Raw genomic sequence first — 11,684 nt, forward strand, 5'->3', positions numbered from 1 at the left:
TTCTACTCTTAATGGCCACGTTTCGCAGCCCTAAAGTATAACAGAACGAACTGCTGCGCAATATACTCGTCCCTTAATTAATATACGGATATCTCGTCTTCGCCATAGGTGACGTAAGTTGGCAAAAGCCATGCGAGCTTTTTGAATCAGTGCTGAAATTTCGTCAGACACCAATCCATGAGGACTAATCAGACTTCCAAAATCCTTAGTTCAGGTGTTGATGGAGGCTAGTTCTGAAGTAACAACTTGCATTTGAGGTGGAGAAACGCATTCTAAACATCCTGGCATTGTTACTCAATGCTACCAAAAGACTGCATTTTGTCAGCGTCTCTACCAAACAGAACTATATCATCTATATCATTCTAGGTCGATAAGTGGATATCCTGATAGGAGATCAATGCCCGAAAACTCAGTCGACGGGAACGTTATTTCCATCAGTATGTCTATGATGAAGTTGAACTAAAATGAGATAGTGGAAAGTCTTGTTGGACACCACATGAGGTTACAAAATCAGATGACGGTTCGCCGTATGCCCTGACTTGACTGGTAGTGTTCGAGTAAAGAGCCTTCACAGGGTTTATATACTTCTGAGGTACACTTTTCAATAAGACACTGCCAGAAAACCTCTCGGGCTGGTTGATATGGGGGATCCACTTAGGGGAGTTGGAAAACCCTGGTTACAAACCAATGGTGCACATGGGTTTCAGGATCCTGAGGGAACAAATGGCGTATGAACCTATTGTTGGTCGCCGACTACTATGGGACTGCATCTCGTAACGTTGCTATACTACCTTGTGGATTAAACCTTTAGGTCGAAGGCTCCAGGTGTGGCCCCCGGGAAGTATCACAGTCCACACACCAATCAAGTGACTTTTGTGGCGCATATGTATTCAGTGCCCCTTTTTACCAATATTTATGCGTTCAAATAAATAAATAAGTAGAACTCATGATTGAGAGTTTATGTGGCAGTTTGGCATTAAGTGGCGTATCAAAGGAGTATTTCAACCTTGTACAGGATGTTTGCTTACAAGATTCTGGTTGAGTCAGAGCTTATGATTAGCTGTCATGAGAATTGACAACCTTAAGCGGTCTTCGTCAAGTTTCTCCACTTTCTCCATTTTTATTTAACCTCGTCATAGAAATTATTTTAGAAATAACGCTATCATTGTTAAGCTTATGTTATTAGGTAAACATGGGACATCAGCTGTTAAGGCAGTGAATATTGATCAACTGAAGTAGTTGGAGTATGTATTACGTACGCACAACTATTGCCTACCTTGGGGTGCGATGTTGCTTGGTGCAGAAGCAGTTTGGATGTAAATTTTGGGCAACCAAACCAAAACGTTGCATTAGTCCATGAAATCATTAAGTGCCTAACGAAACCTCCCTTTTTTTCTATTACTAATACTGTCACTACTACAATGGGATTTGCCTTGATAATTTTACCTCACTGCTAATGTTATGTCACATTTTGAGCCGACGCATATATATTCTAGGTTTTATTATTATTATTATTTAAACACATAAATATTGGTACAAGGAAGCACCAGATACATATGCGCCACACAAATCTCATTCGATTTGCGTGAGGGCTGTGGTACTGCTCAGGTGCTCAAATTGAAGCAGATGGTTTTCTTAGGGGGCCACACCCTGGGCCTTTGACCTAAAAATCTGATCCACAAGGCAGTGGAGCATCGTGAGGAGATGCAGTCCCATGGTAGTCGGTGACCAACGATTGATTCATACGCCATTTGTTCCCTCAGGATACTGGAGCCAGCCCATGTGTACCATTGGTTTAGAATCAGGGGTTTCTATTTCCTCTAGGTGTCCACCAACCCAGTTAAATTGCCGGACATTCGGTTTTCGTCCTCTCAAATTCGTAAGCAACAGTAATGGCATGAGAATGCAGTAAGTAGGACTTCGCTGACAGAGGCTATATACGCGTGGCCATGTGAGGGTATTTCGAGTGGGAGAGCGGACTCTCCCCTTTCTCGGTCGTACCAGGGCATTTGAGGGCATTCTAGGTTTTACGTTGCATATAACTGACTGACTGTATCAAATAAATTATTTATATTATTAGGTTTTCACCAAATATCCTGTCAATTTTCGCAATTCAGTTAGATAATTTGTGATCGTTTGATTTTTTAATATTGTAGTTAACTTGATTGGAATTTTTGACCTTTTCGAGAAGTACTCTTGAAGGATTGATTTACTAAAGATGGAAACCGTATGTTCAAGAAATTCTACTGATACTGTTTTTAACCTATATTTTAGTATGATGTGAAACCAAACCATTGTCATGTTGGGATTTTGTTCTGCAGTGAATGCAACAATATGTTGTATCCTAAAGAGGATAAACGCACAAAAACATTATACTACGCTTGTCGTAACTGTGATTATTCTCAGGAAGCAGACAATCCCTGTGTTTATATCAATAAACTGGAACAAGAAGTTGAGTAAGTATCCATACCATTGTTTCTAGTCGTTTTTCTTTATTCATTCCACTTACTAGCGTTCTTATAATAACTGTTAATCATGTCATAATTCAGCGTCCTGTATACATAAGTAAGAGAATCATCAGAGAAAATATGAGATAACCACTGTTTTGACAGTGACGGGATTCCAGTGAGAATATAACTAATGTTTAGTGCAATTCAAAGATGAACCTTATTATTTGTTTCGTCTATTTTGCATCAACTTATAGGGTTTCAAGTTACTTAGTTTCACAACTTCAGAGACTCCACCTGACTGACTATATTGCACAATTATGTCATACCACCCCACTATATCATATGATAACAGTTCAACTCTTTTCATCCGGTAATGATAAGTTCGAAAATACCAGGGAGATGGTTAATGAAATATTGGTCACTCAATGAATCATAGTCTCCTTAATTTCAAAGCATAAGTAGTGTAACTCAGGATTCCTTACATTATGTTGTTGATGAATGCAAAGTTTTGTCTTGGTGTCAAAGATCGGTTTTTGATTTAGGTAGAATAATCTCCCTTACCTTACTGCCACTAGCCACATCCAAGTTCAGAAACTTTTTCACTGTTCACAAAATATTTGCCTCAATTGATGGGTAGAGGGACTGATTTCCGTCATGTTGGTTCAAGTACTTTAGATATAGATGATTCTCAGGGGATTCCGTGATTACGGATACCAAACTTTCTTCGTGTTGTAAAAACAGAAGATGGTTAACCTGTGTTTCGGCTTTGAAAGGTTTTGTCAAGGCAACAGATCCTCATTACTATGTCGAAACTCCTCCGAATTCAGTTCACGAAAACCATTGTTAGAAAATGAAGATAGAATAGTAGAATGGGGGGATTTGCGCCACATCCCACTTTTTGTTTGACAAAATGGATAAAGACGGCTTCATACCTTCACTCTATGTAAAGTATTTCGGTGTAGAAAGTTTAAAGTTTCCATAAAAGTATCATAAATACAGCATACTTTTTCAACAATATCCAATCACTATTCATTTTATGACAATATGGTGTTTGAATAAAGAGTTTACCCCATAAAATTTCAAAGGCTAGTTAGACCTAGTAGTTTCATGGTCTCGACAATGTAAACTTGTATAAAATGTGTAATCGGGAGGGGTTTTTTTGTGGAGATTTCAGTATTTTTCAATATTGAAATCATGATTCAATTGAAGCTAGACCACAATGGAAAACCTGGAAGCACTGGATGGCCGTTTCGTCCTATTATGGGACTCCTCAACAGTGCGCATCCACGATCCCGCACTCGCGAGGTTCGAACCCTGGAGTTCTAGTGGGAAACAGTGAGCAGTGGAGTTCAACCACGTCTGTTGTGAGATAACAACTCACTGAAGACAATTGTTGAACGGTTGCTCAACTTCATGGACTATTTGGAGTTAGAAATATACGCCATCGTATGCCGGCTCAGTGGTCTATCGGTTAAGGGCTCTGGCTCGGGACTGGTAGGTCCTGGGTTCGAATCTCGCTCTCGAGGTGGGATCTTGGATGCACACTACTGAGGAGTCCCATACCCGGAGGAAACGGCCGTCCAGTGCTTCCGGGTTTTCGATGGTGATCTAGCTTCAATTGACTCATGATTTCAACTTTGATATAATGTGTAACTTTAAATTATAATCATTTTCTGTTCATTGATTCATGGATATTTTTTTTTATCAAAAAAATATTTATTTTATCCATCTAAAGTGAATTAGCTTTAATTGTACCGGATGTTGTTCATGATCCAACATTGCCTCGAACAGAAGATCATATATGTCGTCGATGCGGTAAACAAGAAGCTGTATTTTTTCAATCACAAACATTGAAAGCTGAAGAAAATATGCGTTTATATTATGTTTGTACCAATGTTGAATGTTTGCATAAATGGACTGAATAGATAATGTACATGCATATATATGTTAAGAAAGTTCTGAATCAGAACTAAACTTGTAAAAAATATTGAGAAATTTTTTTCAAATTTAAACTATTTACAGAAAATTTTACTTATGTTCTTATGTATGGCCTTTGCTAGGGAAGTCCTATTCACTGCTTTCTCGTGGTGGGGGTGTTGTTTACGAAATTGAGAGGACGAAAAGCGAATGTCCGGCGCTTTAACCGGGTTGGTGGACACTGCGAGCCCACCTAGGGGAGTTAGAAAATCCTGATTCCAAACCAATGGTTCACATGAGCTGGCTCCAGTATCCTGAGGGAACAAATGGCATATGAATCAATCATTGGTCACCGACTACCATGGGACTGCATCTCCCCACGATGCTCCATTGCCTTGTGGATCAGATCTTTAGGTCGAAGACTCCAGGTGTGGCCCCCTAAGAAAACCATCTGCTTCAGTTTGGGCACCTGGGCTGTATCACAGCCTTCACACAAATCGAATGAGATTTGTGTGGCGCATATGTATCTGGTGCTTCCTTGTACCAATATTTATGTGTTTAAATAAAAAAGTAAATAAATATGGCCACCTACTTAAGATGGAAGATTTTCAGTTTATTGACATATTTTGACATGGTGAGGAAAACCGATTGTTCGAAGCATAGTGAGCTCTTAAATTGATCGTCATCTCCAACCATCTCTTTATATCTTAGCATAATGCATGCGATGTAGAGTTACCTAGACTAATAGCTACATTTCAAAATTTGTCGATAGAATTCGATTAATACGAAGAAGGACTTGAAATACATGACATTAGTCACTGCCTAATGATCATTCAATTGTGAAAATCGTATGATGGTTGAGAAACCCGTACACATGAATTAGTTTATGTGTGATTGTTGTGTTTTTTATTCTAACATCAAACTCTTACCATGTTCATCAATTCGAAATTAAACCAATATCATGACTCATCTTTTGGTGAGTAGAAAGGTAGTCAGCTTTCGGAGGTCTTAACATGGTTTGTGTAGAGTAGGTTCTAGGCAATCTACTTGACATAAGTGCAGAATACTTACCAACCACTAACAGTTATCCTAGATACAAATTTCAAAGGAACTCTTATAAAAATTACAAATTTATTCTTATATCTCTTCTTCAATGATAGGTTCCTTACTCTCTGTAAAGTTGGAGGCTTTCCATTGTGACACAAGACAATAGTTCCAAAATAATATAAACTATTTACACAGTATTCATCTGAAAACAAATTAATCAACCAATCTAGATGTTTTCAAGCTAAGAATCCTGATATATTTTGAAAGGAAAGAAAATACCAGTTAATGAACATTTTATTCCATTATAAACATCTTACCAGTTATAAGCAAAGATGGATAGTGGCTAGCAGTGGAATCTAGGACGCGCGTTTCGTCCTATTTGGGACTCGTCAGCGTTTGAAGCGAAAGGTACTGAGTTCGAGTCCCAGAGTGACCATCAACTCTGAGATGCAGGTACATCCAGTTGACGAAATGCGCGTCCTGGATTCCACTGCTAGCCACTATCCATCTTTGCTTACATTAATTGTGACAGTTAAATATGAATTCATTATACTTTATGGTTGCTCATTAACTACTTACAACCACTAATATGTTAAGGTATGATATGTGAAATAGTTTATCATGGTAGCGAAAAGAAAAATTATAATAACTTAGATTATCAATAATAACTATATATAGATGTATCCATGCAGGAACAAGTGTAAGGTCATTTATAGGTAGATTTAAACAAAAAAACAGGCGGTTGGTTTAAGCAGTAATGAAGCGAAGTTCAGAAACACAAGTCACAAAGAGTTTACATAAGATTCAAATCACTTGATAATAAATATATAAGATAGTTGGTAATTGTCTAGAATTAGAAATTGATAAAAGATGGGTTACATAACAACTAGATAGGACTTGAAGAGTTTAAGTGAATGGGAAAAAAGAACTGATGGATCAAGAGATTGTTTTGAAGTGCATAAAGTTTGGAGAAGACCTCATGACAAAATAAACTAATAATAATACAGAAATCTAACATCCAGATAAAGTCATTATTATCTATTACTAGACAAATCCGCCCGCCGGTTCACATGGTGTTTAAGACCAGTCCTCAAGAAGCTAGCTCCCTAGTGTTTGGATGATACTTTTGAATTTGTGCGAAAACTTGAAAGTTTAAATGTTCCTGATAAATTTGTGGAATCTTTGGACGTCACCATTCTCTTTATAATGATATCTCTGTAATAAACAGCCTGAATTGTATGTCAATATCCTATACTCCTTCAATTTCCAATCAAGAAATCCAAGCAGCTCCTGTCCTTGGATATCAATTGAAAGTGAAAGGTTGAGAAGATCGAACGAGAACAGAGAATGATTAATATGGAAACGAAAGAATAATGAAGTCTGGAACAATTAATCGACGTTTTGCAAATGAAGTATTTACTGTATGGTTCTGAGATTTTACTAAAAGATTCTGTAATTTTGTATCCACATACATTCGATTGTTCCCATTTCTGATGTAGTTCACCACAGTTGTACTTCTAGTTCCACAATTACTTCCATCATTTATTATGGACATTGAATCAATCGATGTGTACTCATTTAGGCAGAGTTACCATATTCGAGATTGCATCATTAGCAATTTTATGCAACTTACCAGTCTTAATTGATGTATGAGGAATTTCCATAGATGGAAATGATTAATTTTTATTTTGAAGTGGTTAACCTAGTGAGAACATGTACCATTTTCCAGATTGGTTTAGAATGATAAAATTGAATGTATGAGTTCAATTCAATAGACATGTAATTGGGATCAAGAGTAATTCGTTCAATGAAAGCTTGTAGATAACGATTAAGTAGTTCGTCTATCACTTTGGTACTCTGAATGAACTTCCTGTAACGATAATATAGCTAACAAATACATCCGATTCAGTAAGGAGTTTAGTAAGAATTCGCAACAGTTTATTAGTAGTATAAAACGAATAAAAAGATAATATGAATATAAAAGATGTCTCTGAAGTATTCAGTATACATTTGTAATGACTTGAATAACTCTAAGTAACATTTTGTGATGATGTTTAAAGATTGTTTCATTCATTAATTCGACCGGCTGTTACTTCGGATTCAATGGAGCACTCATGACGACCACGTAGTATTCTGAAATTTCCATTTTCACCCCAATCTTCATTCCATGAATTTGGGATCAACCAATAAGGAGTATTGTTTTCTACACCCCATCCGATAATGCGTATGGCATGCCAACTAACTAATTTCCCAGTAATATGTTTATAGATTCCAGATTTGTAATTTAGAAAATCTTCATAAACGATGAAGTTTGCTTCAACTGGTCCATATTTCATGATTTCTTTTTGAATAGCCTTTTCATCATTTTTAACATTGTAGCGTGATTTACCTAAGATTTGAATAAAACGATTGTGAAAATGAAACTATTATCGGTCATAATGGAAAAAGGGGTTTCGTGGAGATTTTAGTATTTTCATGGTTGAAAGCTTGAGTCAATTGAAGCTACACCACCATGGAAATCCTGGAAGCACTGGACGGCCGTTTCGGTCTAGTATGGGACTCCTCAGCAGTGCGCATCCACGACCTCGCCTCGCGAGATTCTAACCTAGGATCTACCAGTCTCGAGCCAGAGCCCTTAACCGATAGACCACTGAGCCGGTATCCAACGGTGGTAATGTCTAACTTCAACTGATAAATTATATAATCATATGCTCACTAGTGACTTCGAGAAGTACATCCAGGAGTTCTAGTGAGAAGCAGTGACCAGTGGAGTTCAAACCACGTCTGTCATGAGATATCAACTCACTAAAGACAATTGGTGAATGGTTGCTCAACTTCATGGATCAGTTGAAGTTAGACATTAACACCGTCGGATGCCGGCAGGCTCAGTGGTCTATCGGTTAAGGGCTCTGGCTCGAGATTGATAGGTCCTGGGTTATAATGGAAAAGTAAATGGATTCTCCTCGTATTGTTAGTCTGAAGCTTTTCACATATTTGAACATGAAAATGAAATGACGGTGAACACTAAGTATGAAGTATACTCCATAGAAGGATAACACCATCGATGTCAAATTAGTTTGTTTTTATAGCATTCAATAGAGAGCTATCAAAAGTAATCTCAAAAATGATTATTTCATATGTAGAAGCATTAATTCCAAACAATTGTTTGCTTATATACGATGAGGAACTTTCCGTGGAAATCAATGTAGAACATGTTTACAAACTACATTGAAATATATATGATCACTTGAAAGATTTGTGGTTCATCTATGCGACATATACTTTCGATGTCTGACATCATCATTTAAAGAATTTATATGAACAGAGCTTCAGACTGTGACAGTTTCTGATGTGGTCGATCGACTTATGAGATATTTTAAAGACCAGAAGAACAACCATCACGTCAGCGCTACGTTTCGTTGCTGCCAGTCAATATTTTTGTTCCAGAAACATTCTTCAATCCGTAAAATGTTAACAAGAATACAAGCTAAGTTGCAATTATTCTCAAGTGAAAAAGTTCATATAATTATTACTAAATACATTCCTTGTGTCACTGTTCGAGATTCGTTTTCTATCCTCAGTCAGAATGTAGGTGGATATACGTATTCAATGTATGTAAACTATGGTTACATTACCTGTTTCTAAATCTAGTTAGGAGTGAAAAAGTGAAATTCAGATATGTTATGTCTTTGACTTAGGCGGTAGCCAATTGTTATGACTTGATCACGGTCGTCGCTGATTTGTTATGACCTTACGAATTTAACAAGGACGTAATCCGCGTAAATTATCCACCAATAGAATACGCCTTATACGACCTTCACACTGTGACAATGATGTTCGATTAATATGACTAATCTAGCGTCCTTATTGGTCCTTATCCGCCTAACCCGTCCACTTGAGTCCAAAAACACCAATAGCAGCTGCTGTAATGCGAATCGTTTATTTCAAACATACTTTATCTGTATACCAGACAGACAGGCCACATCATACCATAAAATAGAAAATAATATTTGTACAAAACCAGGCCAAATGAGGCTGTAAGCGTGGGAGACAATAATCAATAAACTGAGTATAACTTAGGAACAGTAAATCATACAATAATAATCAATAGGTCGAAATGAAGCTTACAATAAAATGAATATAGATATAGATAACCTAGTTACCGAATAGTTATACAATAAGAATGATAGTCCAATAGTAGGTCCTGCAAGTTACCCGTACTTATGTCTTCGCTACTACATAACAAGATATAAAAGACCTTATGTTGATCGATTTATCTTAGTGACAAGTCGATGTTTTCATGATGATTTATTATCATTGTCTATAACATTACTTACCTCGATGCTTGTCTTGAGCGTATGGGGTTTTATAACTTTTCTGACAAGTGTTTTCACAATTAGGAGTCTTGTAGATTTCCTCAAAACATGCGGGATACTTTCCTTTGGTATGATGCTCACATTTTGGGAATGGATATGGTTGACAGCTTGTGTGATTCTCTTTCGAACTTCCAGTAACAATACCTTCCTTCACCCAATAATCCCAAGCAAGAGCAGGAAATCCACCTTCAAAACCATCTCCACAATGTTCGCAACAGCTCAATAGATCAACAGCACTCAGTTCGACATTTTGTTTGCCACCTGACTGTATGCAGCTTCGATCACTCATTGCTTCAACAGCACCGAAAGCCTGGAAGAAAGCAATGTCAATATCAAGACGTATTAGGTTTCATAGCATATTTACATGGAATGACTGCTCAACACTTACAAGACACTTGAGTTCAATATGATCTGTTTCGTTAGTTGGTTTACTCACCGGACATATGTTCACAATTGTAATACTCAAAATTGACATAAGTGCTGTCATATAGCATTTAAAGAAATTATTTCTCTAGAATATCTCACTGTGATACAGTCTGACGTTTTGTGAGATCCCCTACACAGTCACAGATATGAAGAAATAATAATACTCATCCTAACATTGTATACGTTTTTCAGTTAATCTGATCAGTGTTACTCACCCACGATGATCCACATCGTGATTGATCACGAATGGTTGCGATACTTTTACAACCAGGCCATTTCTTCCTGGAATCGAAATTGGATGGAATTTCCACATTCCAATCATTATGGTCAACTATGGGACGTCTCTTCCTCCTCAAATCTGACTCTTCTCTTCTTGCATCCAACTGAATTCGTGTGTCATCCAGTGAGTGGAAACGGTTGCTTTTCTCAGCTTTCCATCCAGCATTCGGCCGAAGAATGAACAAGTTGAAATCAAAAATTTAATGAGAAACAATAATGATAATTTTGAACTCCAAATGAAATTCAAATACGAATATTTAGAATTGTTCAGCTTTAAACCGTCAGTTGTTGTATTTACCTCACACATATGAAATCAAATCAGTAGTAAGCTGATGGCGTACGAAACAGTGATGAATTCGAGATACTAAAAGTAGGTCCAGTTTTTAAGAAGGAATTCCTTGAATGATTGTACATTATTGTTAATCGAATATCGTTTCGTACACAAGCAAGTTACTTCTTAAAATAGTCGAACTATTCTAATTCAATCGGTAATTAATATTGAAACCACTGGTTATGCTTAGATACAACATATATCGCTTTAAAATTTATGTAATTTCTAACATTACCACAAGGAAGGAATACCTACATGTTTATTGATGTATGAGATTATGTCATGGGACAATGGTTCAAACTTTTCGTTCTTTATTGAAATATGAGCTTCGAGATGGGTTATTAGTGAAGCAATACACAATACAGATATAAGCATGTCTAAATAACTCTTGAATGTACTCTCCCGTATTTAGCAACTATCACATTATCATTGTCTTATATACAGTGAATTGAAATAGTGGACTTTCAGTTACAATGGTGTGATAATATGAGATTAATTATTCCTCTGGTTTATTCTCTTACAATTAGATATAAGACCTTCATAGAGTGATGGATCAACAAACAATCAAATGAAGATTTTGTCAATCCACAGATCATTTAGGAATGTTGATCAAAATTCTCATATAGAATAGAATTCGTAATCACATAGAAATCTAAACTGAAATCTTGTTTTCAAAGGTTAATTTATATTCATTACACTTATAGGTACTTGAAAAATAAGATAATCACAAATGTATTTTCTTAGTTGAAATGATGAGTCAATTGAAGCTAGACCACCATGGAAAACCTGAAAACACTGGACGGTCATTTCATCCTATTATGGGACTCCTCAACAAAGAGCATCCACAATCCCGCGCAC

General features: G+C 36.8%; 2 protein-coding genes across 2 annotated transcripts; one reads left to right on the forward strand and one right to left on the reverse strand.

Annotated features, from left to right (window-relative positions):
• Nucleotides 1–2,218: 2,218 nt before the first annotated feature.
• Smp_067090 (putative DNA-directed RNA polymerase II) lies at nt 2,219–4,428 on the forward strand (the record flags this gene model as incomplete). Its single annotated transcript, XM_018792916.1, has 3 exons — nt 2,219–2,227; nt 2,275–2,456; nt 4,186–4,428. 3 exons carry the CDS (start codon nt 2,219–2,221, stop codon nt 4,373–4,375), a joined length of 381 nt encoding a protein of 126 aa, XP_018647481.1. The 3' UTR covers nt 4,376–4,428.
• A 3,052-nt stretch (nt 4,429–7,480) lies between these two features.
• Nucleotides 7,481–11,201, reverse strand: Smp_158420 (cathepsin B-like peptidase (C01 family); the record flags this gene model as incomplete). The annotated part of the gene is made up of 4 exons (XM_018792917.1): nt 7,481–7,803; nt 9,752–10,100; nt 10,432–10,599; nt 11,082–11,201. 4 exons carry the CDS (start codon nt 11,199–11,201, stop codon nt 7,481–7,483), a joined length of 960 nt encoding a protein of 319 aa, XP_018647482.1.
• Nucleotides 11,202–11,684: the final 483 nt, after the last annotated feature.

Source organism: Schistosoma mansoni, chromosome 1 (assembly GCF_000237925.1).
Source record: "Schistosoma mansoni strain Puerto Rico chromosome 1, complete genome".
Lineage (NCBI taxonomy): Eukaryota > Metazoa > Platyhelminthes > Trematoda > Strigeidida > Schistosomatidae > Schistosoma > Schistosoma mansoni.